Here is a 24,827-nt window from a genome sequence, read left to right as displayed (position 1 = left end):
ATTTTAAACTTTATAAAAGATTGAAGTACACCTATATTAATCTTTAAAAACTGCCCGATGTTCGGAAACGATTAAAATGATTATTTAACATTGTTGTGGGTTGCGTCAAACGATTAAATTTATCAAATTACACTTTCGTGTGTATAAGTCTTATTTCGACCTCTTATATATTATTATGGGTTGAAAAGAATTAGGTAATAAATCAGGCTGAAAAGGATTAGATAATAAACCAGGCTGAGCATAGATTATTCAGGCATATTATTATGCTAATAAGAATGTTAAAAAAACGAAATAAACGAATGTAAAAAATTTTAATTATTTGAAGTAGTCATGATTAAACCTAAACGAACAAGTTAAGCTTAAGCTTAAACAAAAATAAATCAAACTAACAAGCCATCCCACCCTCTCGATAAACATATGCTACTTTCGATTAATTGACTCCAACGACGTTCGTGGCGGCGCGGTCAACGTCGTGGCTCGGTATTCTTATGCACTCGAGTTCAAGCCCGATGCCCGGCAATTTTTTTTTCTTTTTTCTACTTAATTATAACATTCATATTATATGTAATAATAAGTAATATCTTATTATTTTATTCATTTTAATTATCTTATACGTACAATATCGTACAATATCGTTTGCGGCTAGGTACTAATAATTAAGGCATATTATTAGACTAATAAAAATGTTTGAGTAACAACAGGAATGCAAACTCATTACCGCCCACAATTAAACATTATAATTATTTAAACTTCTTATGGTTAAACCTAAACGAACAAGTTAAGCTTAAGCTTAAACAAAAATTAATCAAACCAACAAGCCACCCCTCCCTCTCGATAAACATATGCTACTTTTGATTAATTGACTCCAACGACGTTCGTGGCGGCGCGGTCAACGTCGTGGCTTGGTATTCTTATGCACTCGAGTTCAAGTCCGAGACCCGGCAAATTTTTGTTTAACTTTCTACTTGCATATAAAAATATATAATATGTAATAATAACGAATATCTTATTATTTAATTCATTTTAATTATCTCGTTCATATGATATCGGTTTCATAAGTACATGTAAAACCAAAAATAATTTAATGTTTATTCATACAATTGAGGACTTTAATTTTTGCTGTTTTTCTAGTAAACAATGTAAAAGTTAACAATCGTACTTATATTCATTGCAGCCCCCCTACATACTATACTTATCTAAATCAAAAAATAATTGCTGAAGCAAAATGTCATATTGCATTGTTATTTTATTAAATTTTATCGTTTTACTTATTAATTCTGAATAATACATATTAATTATTAATTATAGAATTGTATTAATTCTGGTACTTCTATATTGCAGGTTCCTGGTGTACTTTAATATAATATATATTCCTTATTTGTACATATTATATAAATTTTATAAGCAAGAAGAAAAAGAAAGAAAAAAAATTTGCCAGGTATCGGACTTGGATTCGTGTGGATAAGAATACTGAGCCACGACGTTGACCGCGCCGCCACGAACGTTGTTAGAGTCATTCAATTAAAAATAGCATATGTTTATCGAGAGGATAGGATGGTTTGATGGTTTAATTAAGTTATGTTTAAGCCTAAGCTTAATTTATTTCGCATTTTTAACAACATTTGCCATTCCTAACGAAGATTTCTTAATTTTTTCGGGTTATATTTATGAAGACGACCTTTTCTGTACCCATCTCCAGCTTCGACTCTCTCTGTATATCAGAAAATTCAATTTTTTTCACAACAATGGGTGTATTATTCATTACAAATTCAGGTAACGTAACAAATTGTAAAATGCATGCATCCTTTTTATGATAATTTATTTATAAGGTAATTCAATTTTATTATAATATACATATATATGCACACACACACACACACACACACATATATATATATATATATATATATATATATATATATATGTGTGTATGCGTGGGTGTGTGTGTGCATATATATATATGCGATTCTTCAAAACAACAGCAAAAAGAATATAAAAACAGCAATCGATTATTAAGTCGACAAATCTACCAGTATATTATATCTCTAAAAAAAATAACTTTTAAAAAAGTAAAAAGTTAGGCAAGTTTAATATATTTCGAAACAAAATTACAGATTGAAAAGTACTAAGATCAATCAAACAAAGTCAAGTTTATTATATTTAATCGTGATGAAGCAAGGAACAACTCTCAAGATAATTACTACGTAACTTGCCATGCCCGTTTAATTTTGTTTATTGGTGAACAACTAAAATTTCCTTTTATGTATTAGAACGTCATACAAACACCATAAGTACAATGAAACGGGCATGGTAAGTTACGTAGTAATTATCTTGAGAGTTGTTCCTTGCTTCATCACGATTAAATATAATAAACTTGACTTTGTTTGATTGATCTTAGTACTTTTCAATCTGTAATTTTGTTGCGAAATATATTAAACTTGCCTAACTTTTTACTTTTTTAAAAGTTATTTTTTTTAGAGATTTCAATCCTTTTTAGTAAATTTTTTTGAGTATTTCATATTCGACGTCGTAGAAATAAAATATAAGCATATTTAGCACCTTTAGATCAAAGCTTTTTTGTAACATTTTTATCACTAACATGAGATCACTGATTGTTGATATACACCACCCTTGAATTATTTCTACGCCAAGACACCAAAACCCACGGCGCGAACTATCCAGACCTCGTTATCGGACACCCTGTACACCTAGACGCCGTCATCGTATGATTTATTTACCTAGACACCAAAAACCACGAAGCGCACGACCTAGACCTCGTCATCGGCCACCCTGTACACCTGGACACCGCGTTCAAGTGATTTTTACACCTAGACACCAAAAACCACGGAGCAAACTACCTAGACCTCGTCATCGGCCACCCTGTACACCTAGACACCGCCCTCGAATTATTTCAATACCAAAAGCCACGGAGCGCACGACCTAGACCTCGTCATCGGCCACCCTGTACACCTGGACACCGCGTTCAAATGATTTTTACACCTAGACACCAAAAACCACGGAGCGCACGACCTAGACCTCGTCATCGGCCACCCTGTACACCTGGACACCGCGTTCAAGTGATTTTTACACCTAGACACCAAAAACCACGGAGCAAACTACCTAGACCTCGTCATCGGCCACCCTGTACACCTAGACACCGCCCTCGAATTATTTCAACACCAAAAGCCACGGAGCGCACGACCTAGACCTCGTCATCGGCCACCCTGTACACCTGGACACCGCGTTCAAATGATTTTTACACCTAGACACCAAAAACCACGGAGCGAACTACCTAGAACTCGTCATCGGCCACCCTGTACACCTAGACACCGCCCTCGAATTATTTCAACACCAAAAGCCACGGAGCGAACTACCTAGACCTCGTCATCGGCCACCCTGTACACCTAGGTACCGCCCTCGAATTATTTCAACACCTAGACACCAAAAACCACGGTGCGAACTACCTAGACCTCGCCATCGGCCGCCCTGTACACCTAGATGCCGTCCTCGTATGATTTATTTATCTAAACACCAAAAATCACGGAGCGCACCACCTAGACGTCGTCATCAGCTACCCTATTTATCTAGACACCTTCCTTGAAAGATTTTTACACCAAAACACCGAATACTACGGAGCACACATTTATAATTCAAGCAGAGGAGCAGACAATGTAGGCTCAATAGCTTGTGCGGCCAACTTCACAGTCTAACCACTCGGTCAAACTGCACGCAGCTAACTTAACGGTCTTACCACTTTTTGGGCTGAAGAAAAATTAAGCAAGTGATTTCAGCATTTTTGTTCACCTGCATACTTGTTTATTATGTTAAAGCTGGTTTATTGCTGATATTTTGGTTTAAAATCATAGTTTGGCATACCAGTATAAACATTTATCAAAATTAGCTGGTTACATGAATGATAAATAATTTATTTCCTTAATTGAAAATTCGAGAGACCAATATAGAAGTAAATAGTGTCACGGGCGCCGAGGCGTCGTCTGCTTCTCAAACTCGCCTTCGTGGCGCTCCCGCGCCACTTGATATGTATGTTATATCTTGTACAATGAATTATTAAATATTTTTCAACAAATATAAATAATAATACATTTTCATAAATATTTATACATACAAATTATTTGTTATCAATCGCATTCTATATTTCAAATGAATATTTGTAAAAAATTATTTATATTCATAAATGCATTTGTGATAATAAATGTTAGGAGGATAAACTAATATTTATTCATTCAGTGATAAATGTACAGTTTTCCACACCACCGTTGAGGTACTGTTTCAGGCGTGTTGGTTTTTTTTTATTATACTTTGAATTATTTTATGAGAACCAATAGTAATACCAAATAATTCAACGACATGTTTAAATTAAATAATATTACATTATTTTTTCATAACTTAATTCAAAATATAACCGAGGTCCCATCACCAGTAGCCCTACATACCACGGGAGTCGCCTCCATCCTCCACCGACTCCACCAACTTCCTTCCTCCACCAACTGATACACTTGATTGCAAAAATATCCTTTTAACTTTCATTTATTTGCAGAAATTATCTATATAAGTTGCATATGTTCCGTTAGAAACATGTATACTTATTCAGATAAATTCATTATTCATAAAATTAAATTTCAATTTTAATCAAAGAAGTGTACAAAAATAATCACAATAATGTTTGGATCCTATTTAGCATTATTACACCATGTCATATAATAATATGAAATAGTCTCATGCAGTATTGTGATTATTTTTGCCTATAAACATATTCCAGTTTCCTATCTACCTATTTATCAATTTATGTACGTATTCTATCTATTAATATATGAAACTATTTACAATTATTATTTAATATGACTACAAATATTTATGTAAATCAATGTAAAAAATGGTTTAACAAAATAATTATTCAAATGCAGTAATAAATGTCTATAGAAAAATTTTTAACATTAACATTTCTAATCTACTACAAATATTTTCTTATTTGATTGGTTGTAGTTATTTCCAAATTATTTTTAAATAATTATATACATGTATATATTTTGTCACGCAAAATAACGCTCTTAATCTTGAACAATTGTTTACCTTAGAAGCTAAAGCTATACTGCAATGACCTTGAAAGCCTATATCTCAACTCAACTAGTATTACCAGAAATAAAAGTATTATAGTACCGATAAATAAAAAGAGAATTAGTAATAACAATTGTTATATTGAAGCGATCTCAACGTTTATTTCACTGCCGAACAATTTAAAAGTGTTAGAAATTACCAAATTTGACAACAATAAATGAAAGTAGGCATGACCAGAGTATTATAAAGATAAAGAATAGCGGATATGTTGGAAAAGTCACGAGTAGTTCTCTTCACAAATCCGATCAGCCCACGACACCTAGAGACGACGTAATCAACATACGGTCCGAAGGTTAAGCGCGAGTCAAATAAAATCCCCAAGTCCCTAACCACCTCCGTGCGGGCAATAACCGAACCGTCAAGCTCGTACTGGAACTGTAGTTGCGTCTTGCCCCTATAAAATTACACAACCTGGCTCTTGGCCGCGTTTATAACCAGGCCATTTTCGCACGCCCAACCGCCCAAAGCATTAAGATCAGCCCTCAGTCTCTCCACATCATCTTCCGAATGAATACGCATAAAAATCTTGACATCGTCAGCGTACAACAGGGCATTCGCGAAGCGAAATTGCTTCACAAGATCATCAATATAGATGCAAAACAGTACAGGACCCAGGTGAGAGCCCTGAGGTACACCAGACGACACCAAGACAGCTGGAGACACACTATTATTTATTCTGACTGACTGATAGCGGTTCGACAGATAAGATGACAATAGATCAAATATGGAACCTCGAACACCAAAGTTCCACAGCTTAGCCAGCAACCTGCCATTATCAACTCTATCGAAAGCCTTAGAGAAATACACATAGAATCCACTTGAACCGAGTTCTCAAGGGCATCAGAGACAAAGTCATTAAAAATCAAGAGGTTAGTTAAGGTCGATCGGCCAGGCAGAAAGCCGTGCTGCAGAGCAGTGATCTTACAAAGTAGTCGCTGGGACAATACGTCAGTCAAAAACGCATCGAAAAGCTTCGGAATGCAGCTGATGAGAGAAATAGGCCTATAATTTTTGACATCGTGTCTATCGCCGTGTTTAAACACCGGAAAAATATAAGTACGCTTCCACGCATTAGGAAAATATCCATTAGCCAACATCTTGTTAAAAATATCGACTATGGGCCTCTCCAAGACTGGCCAGCAGCGCTTAACAAAAACATTAGGTACATTGTCCGGACCAGGGTTCGCCGTGCATTTCAACTCACGGACGATAGGGCGCAGATCCTCCGCCAAAACACTTACATTGGAAATAAGCTCGTGCGAGTCAAGAAGACGATTCAAAGGGCTAGCTGGACTACAGTTATAAACTGACTTGAAATGGGAGGAGAACAAGTTAAACGTTTCAGGCTCCGATTCAGCCTTTAAATCATCAAGATACGTTGTAACTGGAATACCAGCCTCGCCATTCAAACCCTTGACAAATGACCAGAACGCGTTTATGTTGGACCTAAGGCCGGTTTCCACAGATTGAACATAATCCCGGTACCGAGATCTCGACATCCGGATACAAACGGCGCGGAGCCTCTTAAATTCAATTTCATCGCTGGTTTCGCCAGTGAGCTTCCACGCTTTATGAGCCAACGTTTTATCTCTAATAGTACGTATAAGTTCTCGATCATACCATACAGGATATGTACTAGGACTCGATCTCGACAAAGGAACTTGTTTGCTAATACAGGTACCCACATCATTATAAAAACCTCATAAAATATCATCGAGACAGTCACTAGAAAGGATCGAATCCCAGTCCACATCACTAAGATGGTTAACAATTGATTCGTAATCGGCAGCAAAAAAGTTACGCTTTGACACAGATACAAAATCACTATCACAACAAATATTAACATTAAAAGCACTCGGAACGTGATTACCATCGGTAGGCACAAGCTGTTCATTCAGTTCAAAGAGATCGATGAAATCAGGAGATCCAAACAATAGGTCCAACGAGTAGTCCTTCGATGGATGTGGTGGAATAAGTTGGGACAGTCCCAAAGATGAAAAACAGCCGCAGATGAGTTCAGTCTTCATGCGATGACCCGGATCCACATAGCCAGTCTGAGCAAACTGTAGTGGATTTGAGTGCCATGTGACTGAAGGAAGATTGTAATCTCCCACCATAACAAGCTGACAATCAGCATTGGCTTCAGCGACGATCTCCAGCCCATCGACATACTCCTAGTATCGTGTCGTATCGGAATTAGGCTGAAGATAGACCGCACCCAGGATCATGGTGATGTCTGGAAGGGAAATTCTGATGAAAATTTGCTCGAGTGAGGAAACAAATAATTCAGAGGAGTTGATGTGATTCCTTACAGCAACAAGAACGCCACCACCTCTTGAGACCCCAACAGCCTGAAGGTCACGATCCCTTCTATAAATCCGATAGCCAACCAGTCCGAGCTCGGCAGATAATAAAGCGGGTTGCAGCCAAGTCTCTGTAAAAACAATGATATCCGGTAAATAAGCCAGTTGAAGAAGATTTGAACAAAGATAGGTTAGCTTATTTACCAGTGAGTGGGCATTTTGGTAGTAGATGGTGAGCTTGGCTTTATCCGCAACACAACCATTAGCTTTGATATCTGTTGGCAAGAAAAAACCCCTGTCTCTTCTTGTCGTCAATGAGAGCTAAACTGCCCCGAACAAATTTGACAGTCTTGGGCCTGTCAGGATGGTCGCGATTATGCTCGCTCGCCTCCTCAAGCAGCTGACGACGACGTTTTTACTAATAATATCTTTCTTATTTGATTGTTTTGTAATGTTATTATGCTCTCGAGTTTTAGCAAATATTTTTACGGTTAGCAAAAACTTTAAAGCATGCATTCTATGTTCATAACAAATAATGTCTTGATCGAACCAATTTGGGAATTTCTTACGAGTGTACGTTTCAACGATTTCTAATAAGTGATACAATAATTTTCTTTGGTGCCATACACTTTCATGATAAATGTTAAAAGATTCTAATTGACAATTTATTACACTCGTGAATAATTTGGTTGGTCTCGTCAAGTACAATATATCTGGTGTGTCTGGTTCATTATGCGAATACTCTCTGTAATGGATATATTTTTCATTATCAGTTGTTAAAGAATCGACACTTTTAATAAAAACATTTTTGCATTCATCACAAGGAAATTTACTTAAACATTTTTTGACTATATAGCCAGCAAAAAAAGTGATCGCATTTGCTTCAAACGTATTCCTTTCAGACATTTCTGGCATTCCAGTAGAATCTACGCTCATATACATATCCATAGTATCAGCAGCGGTTATAAGTTCATTCATTTCCTGTAATTCCTTTGACTCGTATTCGAGTAAATCAATATTCTCATTAGTTAAAGCTTCTGCATTTTCTGCAATAGATAGATCTACACTACTTGAGTTCATTAAAGATCCCGAATCTTCACGTGTGACGTTACCTCTGTTACTGCTACGAATAAAATCTATTGACACAATATGACGTAATGCTAAACGATACATTCTACAGGTTGGATTAGAATTATATCCACCTCTTCCGCGTAATTTGGCATGATCATGTTCTACTGAATCTTGATTGCAAAGACCCGTTGCTAACTCGTAGTCTAGAAAATCTGATTTTAAATCTGTGTAAAGAGTAACCGAAGCGTTTACAGTCAAAGAGATTCTATAAAAGCATGGTGGTTTTGAAAAGGATTTTCCACTTGGCACTACCCAGTCTTTTAACCAAACTACAAATTTCTCAAGACGCTGCTGAATCTCTGGATTCCTATATGACAATGGACGCTTCAGCGGATTTGTTGAATATAAATACAAAGAATTACAGGTATTTATTACAGCATTAATATTTTCAACAAAATTAGCTGAAGCTTTCCAAGTCGCCGATGACATCAATCAATTTGGATCTTGCTGGACCCGCTAACCTAATTGCACTTGCCATTTGCTGGCTCAATAATTGAAACGCTAATTTTACTTTTATGGTATCAAAATTATTGGGATTGAAGTGATTCTCACTCAGATGTCCTAATAAATTTGATGTTCCATGACTACTGTCAAGTTCTCGCCAGACTTCTGGCTTTTGCGCTTCGGACTAGGAGGCTTGCCTCTCTCTTCCCTAGGTCCGGAGCGTCCTCGCTAAGGGGCTGACTTCTTGCTGCCTCCTCCAGCGTTGGCGTGTTTCGCCGATTGCGCTATCGCTGCAAGCTTCAAGTCGAACAGCTTGCCTATGGCGTCAACCAATAAGGGCAGGGTGTCGGTTTGCTTCGCAAATTCCATGGCTGCCACCGGCGTTTTACCGCCAGTCTTCGGCGTTTCGCCTTTAAAGGCGCATTCGGGGACGATTGCTACACCGGGCTTCGGAGGTACTCGATACGAGGCTTCGCATGCTGGAGCGGCCTCGACTTCGACTGCTGCCTCGAGCAACTGCTCCACGGTGGAGAAATCTTTCCGCTGGAGCCCGCGTTTGAGACTAGGCAGCATATTATGGTAGATCCGATCCAGTTCCTGGCTAGTGTCTAATCGGGAAACCATCCTCCTCATTATACCTTGCAGGTTATTCACGTACACCCGCACGCGTTCGCCAGTCCCCTGCGTCCTCGAAATTACTTCGATCAGTAGTTTCTGCTAGTAGCCTTGCGTCTGCCCGTACCATCGCTTGATTCACTCGCAGAAATCGTCCCAGCTAGACCATTCTCCCTGTTCGGAGAGCCGGTTCTGTAACCAATCGTACGCAATATCCGTCAATACTTCTTGTAATGACGCTAGCATCTGCGCATGGGACAGATCGTCCAGCATTCTGCGTCCTTCCATGCGTTGCAGGAAGTTCTCGACGCTCTGTGACGAGTCCCCGGTGAACTTAATCCCCCATTTGTTCACCGCAGGATGGATGGTTCTGTTGTTCTGTCTTTGCGACCCATCGTAGTTGCTACTGTCACTCTGTGCTTGCGTATGCGCGTTCGTCGCATTCGCATTACTCCCCCCCCCTCCTAGCAACTACTGGGGGTTGCGAATAGAGAGGATTCGCCGGGATCCAAGAGTTGGAAGCTCCACCAGCCACCGCGCCCGCGTCTTGGCGGAAGCTGCTGTGATTCATGTGATTGATACTATACGTATCCTGGAAATTCACATGACCGGCTCTGCGTGAGTTCTGTGAATTACTCTCGCTTGCTGGTAGCTCCATCCTTGTACTGGACGCTGTGTTAGTCGACCATTGTGACATCATGTCCTTCATCTTGCACATTAGCGCCCTCATCGTTGCGGTATTCTCAGCTATCGACTGACTTAGCAGGTCATTCTGAGCTACCGAATTTTGCGCTGATACTTCGTAACTCTGGGCGTATTGTGCGCTGCAACGCTCGTCTTCACTGTACCCTCGGTTGAGCGGTCGATTGCTCGTTGTTGCAGCGCTTTGCTGAGATCTGGTATCTAATCCGCCAGTCACTGCCGCTGCACCCATGACTGCACGTGTCGCAGTGATCTTCACACTGCGGAACTTTCCGTTTTGCAAGACGTATTCGCCTTTGCCTTCGCTCGCCGTAGTTGTCGTTGTCGTCCTTGTCGTCGTTGTCGTCATTACTGTCGTCACGACTTCGTTGGCCTCGATCTCTTGTTGTAACAGCTTCGGCGTCATAATTGCCCGTATAAATCGAGCGTGTCGATACTTGTTCAGCCGTTGCGTCGATAAAAGACTTACGCAGTTCTTCCCTCTTCACTCGCGCCATTACTGTCGAGGCGTCTAGGCTCTCTCTAAAATCTGACTCGGTATACTCTCCGAGGAGCCATCTGTTTAGCCTAGCAACGCGATCTAATCGCTTGCCGTCTGGCTTCAACTGCATACTCTCGAGGGCATCGTCCATCTCTTCTTGGTCGATGCCCAAGCACCAATTATCGACGACCTTCTCTACTTTCTTCGCCATGTTGGTGTGTCTTCTGCGTCTAACGACGTTTCGCGGTTGCGCAACAACGACGTGGCAGCTCCCTATCCTACGCACTTACTCCACTCCTTTCTACTCACACACTTTCACACTTAAGCGCGTCGCTGTGACGTAGATTATTACGCGAAATCGAATAAAACGAAAAATCGAATTCGTATAATCGGAGCAAAATCCGTAAAATAAAATTTTTAATTACACCAGATAAGCACGAATTGCTTCTGGCGCGCGCACTCGTAGCACCGCTGTGCTCCACTTGCAATGCACAGTTTGTGCTACAGGCATACACGCACTCATACACCCGACAAAAAAAAAATCCGAAAATATTTTTCGCGGAATTACGCGTATATCTCGATCTGCGAGTCGAGTGCTGTTCTCTTCTTGATAAATCTTGAGGTCTTCTTGGCTGAAAACTGTGCGTATATTGTTCCGCGTCTGCCCGTGGAAGTGACTATATACCTCGCGCCCGTTGCGTTCTCGTAGAACTGCCTCTATGTAGCGCCGCAAGCGCTCGCACTCTCTCTTACACACTCGCGCCGCTGCGCGCTTCGTTCCACTATAGCGTGCGTGGACTATACTTTGCGGCTAGACGCGTTTGTGTTGCCGCTTTGCTGCCTTTTGTGCCGTCGTGTGATAATATCGGTAGATATTTGTTCTCAGCCTGGCAACAAAAATCTCCAATTATTATTCACAGACTTCTCGTGTGAATTGCGTTCGAATTATTCGTATACGCCGCACGAACAAATTCGAACGCCGCTCAAATCCGCCTGATTTGAGCGCGACGTAAACAACACGGGGATGCTCGTGTTTACGTCGCTCGCGCGACCTTCTGAAATTCACAACGGTTTCTCGTTCGCGCCGAAAATCGCAAAAATTACAATATTTGCGCGTTCCTTCCTAAGTAACCCACGAACTGGGCGCCAATGTAACGGGGTTTCGATCAACGAATAACGCATTAAACGACTGGATCGCGTTCCCTCAATGCGGCGGAGGACTCCTCTCTGCCCGCGAAACACCTCCGTTGCATACAGCTGTCTCAGCTGCTTCTGTTTTGCTGGGTCTACGCGTCGCCTGGCGCGTGCTCGGCTGCTCAACTGCATTAAATAAGTATTAATAAATAACGCCCGCGGAGGCGGCGGTATTCGCAGGAAGGAACAGAAATCGGAAGTAAGCGAGCGAGGTTTAGAAATCACATAAAATAATAAGACTAGGGTTATATTTGCTAGTCGCGAAATAAACGTCAGTTTACAATCATAACATAATAATATGCTAGTCGCCAACAACTTTGCGACTCGCCGCGACTCCAGAATAATCGCGCTCGCACGCGTATATCGTCGTGACGGTCGCGCGTGCCGGATCACCCTCGCATGGGTGATACACACTCGCACATACACTCTCTCCCATGCACTGCGCGTCACACAAACCATCTCTCTCTCGTCGACGACGTTCCTAATCCTGGACATGCTGCGAGACTTGGCCACTGCACTGGACCGCTAGGCAGGAGGATCATGATTACCCGTACTCCGCGTCGCACTCACACACAAGGTACAATTCGATCCGCTGGACACAGCACAGCACACGATATCACGAAAGTTTCCGAATTGTACGAGCGAAGTCCTGTGTTTACCTTCCGAAGGCCGAGAGCTATCTGACCGCGCACCTGAAGGATTAGCCCGCGCACTCGCTCTCTCTATCTCTTTCGCGCCTATTGCCGAATTGGCACGTATTTATCATCGCGCGCGCTACTCTACGCTTTTTCGGCGCGGCGTAGCGTTACTTATACCGCTACGAGTTGGCTGTGGTGCTCAACTCGTTACAGTACAACCATCTTATTTTTTATATAAGATGAAAATCCGCTTTGTGTTTGAATGATTCTTTTATATACTTTGGAGGAATTTACTTGAATTTTTTATATCTATGATTTTGCTCATTTTTTTGCACAAGATGATGTGGATTAGTTTTAGCACATTCAGATTAGACGTGACAGAATTATGAAACACAAAGCAGATTTTCACCTTGAAATTATAGTGAGATTAATTCTTCTTGGAGTAAGTAATTATTTTTGTCAGTGTGCTGATTTTTAACACTTGACATTTTTTTAACTGATTTCACTACATTTATTTGCGTATATTGATAAAGATACAGAAAAACTTTTGTAAGCTATAAATTAGACAATTTCTTTAAGGATTGCATAACTTTTTAGAGGAGAAATCATAATTATAATACTAAGATACTGAATGGTGAGGATGGGTACAAAACTTATAGTTGCCAACATTTTACCTTGCAAAAAGGTGTTTTTTTGAACTGATTTCATAACCTTTTACGTTTTGAGTTCCAAATGAATCTATAAAGAAATATTAAAAGAAAAATTTAAATTGAATTACATCATAGCATAGTTAAAAGTTTAGGTTTGATTTTTGCAAAATCTACTACACCTGCACTAAAATGCTTTAGATAATACTTTGTGCACTTTGTCTTCAACAAGTTTCAATAACTTTATTCGTAATAAGAGCAGTTACTTTTGAGGTATTTTTGAAAAATCACATTTCGACCATTATTTTTTTAAATAATGAACAAAAAAAGTATTTGACAGTTGGAAAACCAAATTATTTGTAATGAGCTGCTCGTTTACAACAATATCCAGTTAAAAATTTTAGGGACATGATGCTAGGAATTACAATTTTGCAAAAACTGCTTCTACGTGAAAATACGTCAGATGATAATTTATGCATTTCAATATTTCAAGCAACTTTCAATCTCGGTGATTTTTTTGTAGGTGCAGTTGTTTTTGAGACATTTTTAAAAAACCATGAATTCGCCGTTGTTATTGTTAATAACAAACAGAGAAAGTATTCGCTAAGAGGAAAACCAAGTTATTTTCAATAAGCGCTTTAAACAGGACCACATCGAGTTGAAGAATCCAGGGGACAATTAAAAAAACACAGAAAGGAAGCTGGCGACTGAATGATTATCTTCTTGGAATAAGAACATTTTGAAACTACAGGCGGTTTTCTGCCAGTGTCGGCTACTAACTATGGGCTTCAAAAATTGCATGTAACTGCATAGCATATGCATATTCGACCCTTGCAGCGATAAAGAAACGGCTGCAAGCCGTGAGATGAGAAAAAAAACTCGAGCACTCGCGCTCCGCGCAGAGTGTTTACTCGCATTAGCAATTAACGCATGATCAATTAACCTAACCTGATAAGACATGGCGCCGCCATTTTTTAATTAAAATTATAACCGTTGAGTTTACAGCAATCAAGCTTCTTTACGTCTATGATACAACAAATAAGTCAACAGGACATTTGATTTAAATTCTTTTATACCGTAGTGGAAATAAAAAATGTAATAAAGTCTAATAAAATATAAGAAAATATAACAAATCGTACCATTTTGTACATTTTTTTTTGGATTTCGGATTTTTTTACGTTTTATTACAGTTTGCTACATTTTATTACATTTTGTTACGTTTTATTACAATTTATTACAAATCCATTAATCCAGGATTTCATGGGGGCCTCTTCTTTGAAACGACAAATGTAACAATACGTAAAAAAGTATAACAAAATGTAAAAAATTGTCTCTAAGCGTAATATTATATAAGAAAATGGCGACTTTTTTATTTTCTTACTTCTGCTTACATCCTTTTACTTTTTCTTACAATTTCTTATGCATCGTTACATTTTATTATAAAATTAATAATTAATAAAATATATTGACTATATTAGGCGGTAAAATAACATATGTAATAAAATGTAATAAAATGTAAAAAAAAGTTAACAAATCTAAAAATGTAAGAAAGTGTACAAAAACGTATGAGAAAAAAGGTCCGAAATCCAATAAAAAGGTACAGTTTCTTACGTTTTATTACAATTTATTACAATTTATTACATTTTTTTCCACTAGGGTATTTGCAATATCTATCAAGTAGCCTTTGTAATAATTGAAGAATCGTATGTATATCTATATCTATGACCAACTGAAAGAAAAAAAAAGAGAATTTGAGAATCTGCGAAAAATTAATTTTTTCGCAAAATTAATTTTCAAACTTAATTATTTTACAAACGAGCAATTTTATTAACAAAATAATATGATAATTAGAAAGATCTTACGAAAATCTTTGAAATTGTATACTCATACATAAACATCAACAGGAGATAAAAAAACAAACAAATAAAATATATACAGAATTTGTAAAACGTAAATAGGTTATTTAGCAAATTCAAAGTATAATAAGTCGCGGCGCGCTCCCGACAGCACAGTGTATAAAACTTATACTTGCCATCGGGGCGCTACCCCTTAATATTATAAAAATAATCAAAAATATTTTTTTTAATCAAAAAATGGCTATAATATGGCCATAAATGGTTAGAATCAAAGAAAAATTTTGAATTCAGAATTAGAAAACGTATATGCATGCCAAATTGTATTACGATCTATCGCGTGGTTTCAGAATTATGACGGTATACGTACATACACACACACACAGCCATCTGCACGAACATTTTCTAAAAACGCATGATTCGTACTTTAAACACCTCCAAATGCGTTTCTACGAAGTTTTAGCGAAACTGAAAATTTTACTATTACAAAGCTTCCTCTTAGGTGGAAGCAATACTACTTTCTTATTCTATAATTTATTTTTTTATCATTAAAATATAATTCTGTACTATAATATACGTTAAATAAAACATTATGTCGATCATTCGGGTGCCCGCACATGATCCGAAAAATCGTGAAAAAATAGAACGACACAAAACCGTAACATTTGAAAACGCGCGCGAGCTCGTTCCGCTGCGGTTTCTCAAACCCCAAACTCAATGGAGGTTAAAAAAATTAACGGACCCCGGTGGAAATGAAAAATGGTTTGATTTTTACATTTGGTACATTTCTGTGATAGTTTTGGCATAGTTTTGGCACGGTTTTGGCACAGCTCGGCACAGACTGGCAATGGGAAATATATGCATAATAAATTATTGCCGTTTTGGTGTTCATTGGCACAGATTGATACGGCCACATTGTGTTATTATTGTGCCACATTGAGTGTGGTATTATGTCATTCTGCCAATATTGTGTCATTCTGTACCAATATTGTGCCATTCTGTGTTAATATTGAGGATAAAACTGAGCTGTGATGTGTGAAAAATAAGCACGGAAATGTTATTAAACTACAGAAAACTTTCTATATAAAATAATTAAAAAATTAACATTTTCTCAGTTTTGTAAAGCATCTAACTCCTTTTCGTCATTTAGGTATGTTAGGAACTTGATTTTTAATCTTGCTCTTGCTTGATAACTCGATCTTCTCAAGCTTGCCTCCAGCCGTAATAAAATGCCATGTACATCGTTAGTCTCTTTAGATTCCTTTCAAAGCATTTGAACTAATTGACTCTCAATGTCAAATGTACTTCTTCTCTCTGTTAAAACGTTTACAAATATATTGTGAGAGTATTGTTACATCAAATGTACTCCAACTATTCTTATCAATAATACTTACTTCATAGATTGCATGGTGGAGTAATTAATGCTGGAGTTTTTGAATGTAGTTGTGAACGAACAAAGGCTAAAGTATTTGAGGAAGTAGCATGATTATTGGCAGGCAAATTATAACTGAGTCGGCTCAGTACTCTTTTTGTATCATTTAAAGATTGTCTTGGATTGCACAGTTTCGTTTTCAGCAGCTGGCTCGTGAGTACGCGTGAACATTTGTTCGTATTTCCAAGATTTTAGAAAAACTTAACGTCCGATCGAAATTCCCCTTGGTATAATGATTTATTAAAACCTAACATGGAGCATTACAAGCATAGTTTTTTTATTACAAGCATAATTTAAAAAGTTATACGTAATAGAAAAATTGTACTTTTAGCGACGACATCCCCTTAAGCTATCATTTTATGTAAATCATATATCATAAACTTACTAATTATAGTTAACATTCCATTATCGTTAATAAACAAAGAGTGTATATTACTATCAAATTCTTGGTAACAGCTGTGCTCTGATATATTGTCTAGCATATCACCTGGAAAGTAGTTGCAATAGCCGCAGTTCACCACTCCTCCCTACAAAATATTCAGCAGTAGGTTATGTTCGGTAAATTATTATTACCTTGCACCAATGCACATTAATGCATTTTGATATAATTTTTCGTCAATTCATACAATTAAATGTTTGAATATTTCGCGCTCTTTGATACTCATATGTTTATAGAATTGAAGCGAGTAATATCTAACGGATCGTTAACGGTTATAGTTGTGTATATAAGCTCCGAAACGTTTATAATTCCTTCTTCTTGTTCCGACCACCGACCAGTCAACAAGTCTAGTTTATACTCGCCACAGTAATCGCTCTACGTAAATAAACAATATAGAGTTCAAGTTAATCTTCTATTTTATTCGCAAGATCTGCTTCCCTGATCCCCAACATCACATTTATAACTTTCTACATCTATAACTTTCTTTTTGAACTTGTAAACAAACTTTGAGGTTAGACCAAAGTCAAGAGATATCCATAGAAACAATAAACGTATACTTATCAGACTTGCCATGATTAATTGGACATCTGATCTATTGTATATGTAAAGAGTAAACTTACAGAAAGTGCAGAGAAATTCACACAAAGATAGGTTTATTTAGAATGACAGTTATTATTTACAATCGATAATATGAAGTTGCATGAAAAACAATAGAACCTAAAAAGAACGTTAATTGAAATATACTGCATTTCTTCCCTCCTTTATAAAAATTTCTCGAATTATCATGGTGGAGAGTAAATAGTTCGTGATTTGCGTATCCTAGATGATCGTCGAATCGGCGGTTTATTTAGAATGAAAAGTGACTGTTTTTGAAGTAAACGTTCAGTACGTTGATTTTGAGTTTGAAACAGAAATTCTTCTAAAAGAGTTGCAGAGGTAGATAGATTTTGGAATGAATCATTTACACTAGGTGGAAGAGATGCGTTATATATTGAGGATTGAGCTTACATTTTAGTCGTAGACATCTCAACACTTGCAGTTGGTAAAGATTTTGAAATTAAAGATTCTTGAGTTGACGTAACTTGTATAATCGGTGATTCTTTAAACGATATAGTCTGAGAAGTCGAAGGAGCCTTATATGATGGTGTAATTACTTCAATATTTACTTCTTGTTGTGCACTTATAGATCTTGCAGTTACATTATTTTTGTGAAATCGAGTACGTCGTCGTGTGCTTGTGGTGGAAAGCGTTGTCATATTAGTACCAATTTTATCTTCAAAAAATGTCACTTTTTCTGATTTCTTACTTGTTTCTTCCCCTTCTTCTGATTTCTTTGTAAAAACACGAATTTGATCGACGTGTCATTTATACTTTTTTCCATGTAACTGATTTTATAATGCGGATCTCCTAGACGAGAATTAATTTGTCCTGGAATTCATTTATCTAATTTTGGATTACCGAAAAGAAAATAAACACTTTTAAGTGGTTTAAATTCTCGGTATGTATTGATAAAATCAGCTTGATGTTTCTCAGCAATCTTCTCGTTGATAGGTTCAGGTCGAACAAGATCTAATTGTGTGCGAATGTTTCGTTTTAAAAATAATAAAGTAGGTGGTTGTCCAGTAGTTGAAAGAGGAGCTTTTCTATATTGTCTCAAGAACTCATTCAAGTTCCGTTGCAATGAACCTTGTGTCGTATTCATTTTAAGTAAGGCTCTTTTTGTTGTACCCACGCATTTTTCTGCTTGACCATTTGTCGAAGGGTGATAAGATGTAAGTTTGTGGTATTTTACTCCACTTATCTTGAGAAATGTTTCAAACTTATCTGAACAAATTGACGGCCATTATCTGAAACAACAATGCTAGGTACACCATAAGTAGCAAATAACTGATTGAGAATATCGATTGTAGCAGTGCTAGTACTGGAACTGGTGACCTTGACTTCAAGCCATTTACTATAAGCATCAGTAATAACTAGAAGCATCTTACCAGCTACTGGTCCAGCGTCATCTATATTGATATGTTCCCATGGGCCTTTAGGATATTTCCAATGATGTGTGTTGAATTTAGAAGAAGCATAAGCATGTTTGGCACACTCAGCACAAGATTTAGCAATAAGTTAAATATCTGCATCTATTCCTGGCCAATAAACAGAAGATTGTGCCAAACCTTTTATTTTGACAATGGCTAAATGTGTTGAATGAATGTCGTTTAAAATTGCTTGATGAATAGATGATGGAATCACAACTAGATGTTTAAAAATCAAGCAATTTGAAGATAGACCATAAGAATAGTCAGGCGCTTTGTATCCATGACGAGGTAGATCTTGACCAGCTTCGAGTAGTTGAATAATTTTACCTAGGTTGGAATCTTTACGGGTTTCCTTCGCAATCTGCTCTGTTCGTACAGGAAACTCATTGATCTGGTTGATAATAAAGTCAAAAGAATCAAGTTCTGTAATTTCTTCAATAGCATCAACCGTTGCACGAAGTGGAGCACGTGAACAATAATCTGCATTTGCATTAGCTTTAGTTGGCTTAAACTTAATATCGTAGTTAAAATGAGCTAAGTAATCAGCATTATTAGCCATTCGACTGATAAAGAGAATAGGAAGTGATTTTTCAGGATGAAAAATCTGTGTTAATGGCTTGTGATCTGTATACAGTGTAAAATGACGAACGTATAGATAATTGAAAAATTTTTTACAAGCCCATTTAATAGCTAAAGCTTCTTTGTAAATTTGAGGATAGCGTTGTTCAGTAGCAGTTAATGTATGGCTTGCATAAGCGATTGGCCTTTTGATTCCGTTGCTAAGTTTATGTGATTAAACAGCTCTGAGTCCTACTTTGCTTGCATCAGTGGCGAGTATGAGAGGTAAGGATGGGTCGTATGGCATCAAGACTTGAGGAGAAATGAGAATATTTTTGAGCTCTTCGTATGCTTTATCAGCAATTAGAGACCATCGAAAAGATGATGTAAGAAGCATGTCTCGAAGTGGTCGGCTTTTGTAACTAAATCAGGAATGAATGAATTGTAGTACGTAGCTTTACCAATAAACAATTTTAGTTCTTGAGGTGTAGAAGGTTTAGGTGCACCACGAATTGCCTTGATGTCCACGAATTGCCTTGATGTGAGAATCAGATATATGAATACCTTGTGTATCTAGTTTATGGCTCAAAAATTCTACAGAATTTGTAGCAAAAACGCATTTACGTCGATTGAGACGAACACCATTTTCAAGAAGACGGATCAAACACGTTTCCAGAATAATCAACAATTCTTCGAAAGTTTCAGCCCATACAATGATGACGTCGAAAAAATTTTCAACGTTTTTTAGACCTTCTTAGAATTCTTCTAATCGACGTTGCCAAACTGTAGGAACATTAGCTGCGCCGTAAACAGCTCGTGTAGGACGAACCAACCCATGCGTGGGAGTATTGAGGGTCAAAGCATGGCTATACTCGTCGTCGCAGGAAGATGAGTATAAGCATCTGTAATATCAAGATGTGCGTAAATTTTAGCTCCTTTTACTTTGTTGAAAATGTCACTAGGTTTCGGAATAGGGCATTGATCTATTATTATACGTGGATTCAACGTAGGTTTATATTTGCCAGTAATACGTATATCACCATTTTTTTTTTTAATAACGACGGGTGTAGGCGAAGCCCACTCGGAAAAATCGACTTTTTTGTAAAATCCAGACGCACGTTTAGCGTCAACTGTTTTAGAATATTTGTCACGCAACGCATATGCTATATCTTGAGCATGAACAAAAACAGGAGAAATTCAAGGTTTAAAATGTACCTTAACTGGAGGTCCAGTAAGTTTTCCGGCTGTTTCACTGAAAACTTCAGCGTACCTTGTCAAAAGTTGATCCAGCTGTGCTTGTAGATCACGAGTTAAGAAAGTGGAAGAGTAGAAAGTGCATTAACCTTGATTTGAGAAAATAGTTCGGTCCAATCAATTTCATGACTGAATCGTGCGATCCATTCACAACTAAATAAGGAATCGTAACAGCCTTGAATAACGTAGACCGGAAGTTGACCAGATGTAGAATAAATGAGACATTAACAGATCAAGTAACGATGCAGTTCAGGCGATTTTGAGAGTAACTCATGAATTTCTTAGAAGTTGGCTGCAATTGAAAATTAGGTTTGAGGTTACGAAGTGTATCGCTACCTATGAAACCATATGGTGCACCAGAATCTAACTCCATATTTAATTTGTGGCCTTCAATGAGTACTTGAAGCATTTTCTTACCACACGAATCAATAACGTGGATTTCTTCGACTGCGTTGAAACATTTCAATGTGTTTATTTGTTGTGCAGGCTCTTCAGAACACTGTATTTGCGAAGTAGAAAGCGAAGATGAAGCTCTGCAAACTTTCGCTATGTGCCCACGTTTTTTGCATTTAGGACACTCAGAAGTACGAAATGGACACTTACTGCGTTTGTGACGTTCTCCGCATCCATAAGAAGCGTACTGACCTTGTTGTTCGCCATGATCTTTCTTCCGAGAAGCACTGCGTGATGTATGCTAAGCATTCCGTTTATGCTTAAAATGTGTTGTTGAATAAGATAGTGCATGTACTCTCTAAATTTCCAAGAGTGATTTTTTCACTCTAAAATGAAGTGATCAGTAAGATCACTCAAGTTTGAGTCATAACATGATCCAAATCACTCTTATTGAGTGATTTTCTATCACACTAGCTATAGAGTCATAAAAATGACTCAAAGTACTCGAGTGATAAAATTTTCCTGCTCTGAATCACTCGATGCTTGAGTAATGTCGCACGGAAAATAATGCAAATTTAAAAGGTATAAATTAACTTATCTCATAATCAGATTTAGTTACATTATGCAAGTATTGCTCATTTTATTTATTAATTATTGTTCATATATTATTAACATTAGTTAATATGTAAAGTAGTTGATATATTCGATCCGAAAGTCTGTGTACACATGAGTCCTGTTTGGATGAGTGGTTAGTGTACTCGACTGTCAAGCTGGGGGTCCAGGTTCAAATCCCGTCGCCGTCAAAAAATTTTAATTTCCTTAATTCTCTATACTAAATCAATACATTAAGTAATAATAATATAAATGCACGAATAAAAAATTTATAATAATACGAACAATAAATTAAATAATGAGTTAATAAATAATGAATCTAAAATAATAATAGTAAAAATAATTAAATTTTTGAAAATGTATCTTTTTTTAAAAGTTACTTGCAGCGTGATAATAAACATACATTTTTCATTATTTTTAGGTTAGGTTTGTAGTATTAGTAGAAATATCATGTCACTCAAGGATTTGAGTGACATGAATCACTCTTGAAGAAAGTTACTTTTCACTCTATTCCGACTGGCTCTGTTTTATGTTCCCAAAAGAGTGATATTTGACTCTATTAGAGTGATTTTTCACTCTTGTACATTTAGAGAATATCTTATTAGAAGTAGAGGTAACTTTATCCGCTGTTTGACTAGTTGACTCCAATGTATGTGCTATTTCATAAGCATCTTTGAGTGTTGTAGGTTTCTTGGCGATTATTTCGTCGCGCATATCACGATTGGTGAGACCATGTAGGAGCTGCTCAATCAGCATCCTGTCGAGAAATGTGTCGTATTCGTAGAACGTAGCTCCTTGTTCTAATCGTAGTGAGAAATTAGCAATGGATTCATTTTGTAGCTGTACAATTAGTTGAAACTTAACACTTTCTGCATATTTATTTTTCTCGACGTCAAAATGTGCAATTAAAACAGTGCGAATTTATTGGTACGTACGACTTTCTGGTGTATCAGGAGCAACAAGAATTTTCAGAGCATCATCGAGTTCTGCACCCATATATCCTTGAGCGAAATTACCATATTCTTCTTCCGAAATTTTAATTAGTTGTAATGCCCACTCGAATCACTTGAAATAATCGTCGACTGTCGTTCCGTCGGACAAACGATATTCTTGATACTTGAACGGAGGGGCTTTGGGTTGAGCTTGAGAAGTAGATTCAGGCTGGTTTATAACAGAATTGGTAACTTGTGAAATAGCAATTCTCAGAGCATCTGCCAACGCCTTCGACACAGCAGCAATCAATGCAGTAGAAGGTTCCTCTACGTCTGACATGGTTATGTTGACTTCGTAATGAAAATATGCACTATTTCTCTCTGTGTGTTATTATAGTACCCTTACGGAATATAACTGCAGTTATAACTACTAGTTAACTACTGATTGAACTACTTGCGCAACTACTGCGCCCCAATAGTTCGCTAGTAGTCTAACTACTTATTTTCAATAGTTTTGACAGTAGTAATTTCGCAACTACTTAAAAACTACAGCTATGATACTAAGGTTGGCTAACTAGTGGATAACTACATCAAAACTACTGGATATTTCGTTTATCGTCATAACTTGTAGCTAACTGTTTCCCAACTACACAAAATCAACTGGATTTTTTTGTATGGTTTGGGCTAATTGTAAACTATGGTCTCACTACATACAAACTACTGTTTCTTTTTCATTTGAAATCGTTAAAAACTGTTTTCTAGCTACATTAAAACTACTGAGTATTTTTTGTTGTTTTGTGCTGATTATATTTTCTATCGTCCAAGTACATATGAACTACTACTTGATATTTAAAGAATAAGAAATAATCTATATTCATAGAATAAGTATTTTATTTGTGCATTAACAAATTTTAAACACAGTAGAATATTTAATATAATACACGTTTCATTACGCATAACACAAGATAACGATGATTACGATGATTTATTTTGTGAAGCATACTTCACGTATATTTTTGCAGCTTCTTCATGGTTTAGTTTGCGTTGTCGCACTTATCGCGCACACTTGCATTAAAAATTATAACATTATCCTTCGTATTTACAAAACGAGCCAGCACATGACCTGTAACAAATTTAGATTTAGCATAAAATAGATAAATGTTTAAAAATTCGTTTTATTGTTGGGTGAAAAACGGGCGATTTTCAGTGACACAAAATATTTACTAGCTTTTAAGTTTAATCGATTTCTAGCAGTGTAAATATTATTCATATTTTTCGTTTATAATTTACTTTTAACCGCTTCCAATTTCTGGGGATCAAGTGCCGGTTTCGCTGTCTTGGTTTTGTCAAAGTTGCTTGGCTTACCCGACTTCGAACTAATGGCTAAAACTTCACCTGTATAAACCAATGACAGTAAGTCCGTCGTAAAGCTTGAAAAATTTTGCGACAAACAATTTCTAAGCTTTGTTTTTGAGCAAAGATTTCTGAGTCATCAAGTTTGACTGTCTTCTCTTTCTATAATGGATAAAATAAATTTGTATAACAGACGTATGAACATGACAATGCAATTTGCATATTTTAATGTTGATAATTTAAAAATCTCTTGAGTAGTATGACTTCTTGAAACTTGAGGTTTTCTTTTAGCTTTGTAAGATTTAATGTAATTCTCCTTAGAGGCCTGCATACAAAATTTTAAATTTCAAAGATGAACGAGTATAGAGTTATTCTTGAATTTTAATGTTTTTAGCTAACAAATAGAGACAAAATAAACTTGTTTATCAAGATTTAAAATTTATTTTTTTCAAGATTGTAAATGTTGTATGCAGGTTCAATACAATATAAAACTGATTTATTACCTGTGTCCTGAATGTCTTGAACATTGTTTTTCTTATTGTTTTCTCGAATCTTCTTGGACCTCTGTGCATCTTTAGCCTTTAAATCTGCTAATTCTTTTCTTAAATTTTGAAGCTCTACCAATGGGTCTTTATCTTCTACATTCTCAATTAATTTTGATGTAGATGGAGTTTCAGAGA

The 24,827-nt window shown here is 37.0% G+C and overlaps 1 protein-coding gene across 13 annotated transcripts in view; it reads left to right on the top strand.

Annotated features, from left to right (window-relative positions):
- LOC100116395 (high affinity cGMP-specific 3',5'-cyclic phosphodiesterase 9A) overlaps window positions 1–24,827 on the top strand; it is an 815,596-nt gene that overhangs the window by 124,379 nt on the left and 666,390 nt on the right. For 8 of the 13 annotated variants that reach the window (XR_004228117.2, XM_031933029.2, XM_031933043.2 and 5 more), the window contains one exon: window positions 1,674–1,773. The exons of the other annotated variants lie outside the window; for them this stretch is intronic. Coding sequence is in view for 7 of the 8 variants with exons in the window: in XM_031933029.2 (XP_031788889.1) it covers window positions 1,674–1,773 (100 nt within the window). In the remaining variant the exon portion in view is untranslated. The remainder of the gene's footprint in view (window positions 1–1,673; window positions 1,774–24,827) is intronic. 13 annotated transcript variants of the gene reach the window in all.

This window comes from Nasonia vitripennis (assembly GCF_009193385.2).
Source record: "Nasonia vitripennis strain AsymCx chromosome 1 unlocalized genomic scaffold, Nvit_psr_1.1 chr1_random0009, whole genome shotgun sequence".
NCBI lineage: Eukaryota > Metazoa > Arthropoda > Insecta > Hymenoptera > Pteromalidae > Nasonia > Nasonia vitripennis.
The sequence above is the reverse complement of the archived record's forward strand: the minus strand, read 5'-3'. Positions and strand labels throughout refer to the sequence as shown.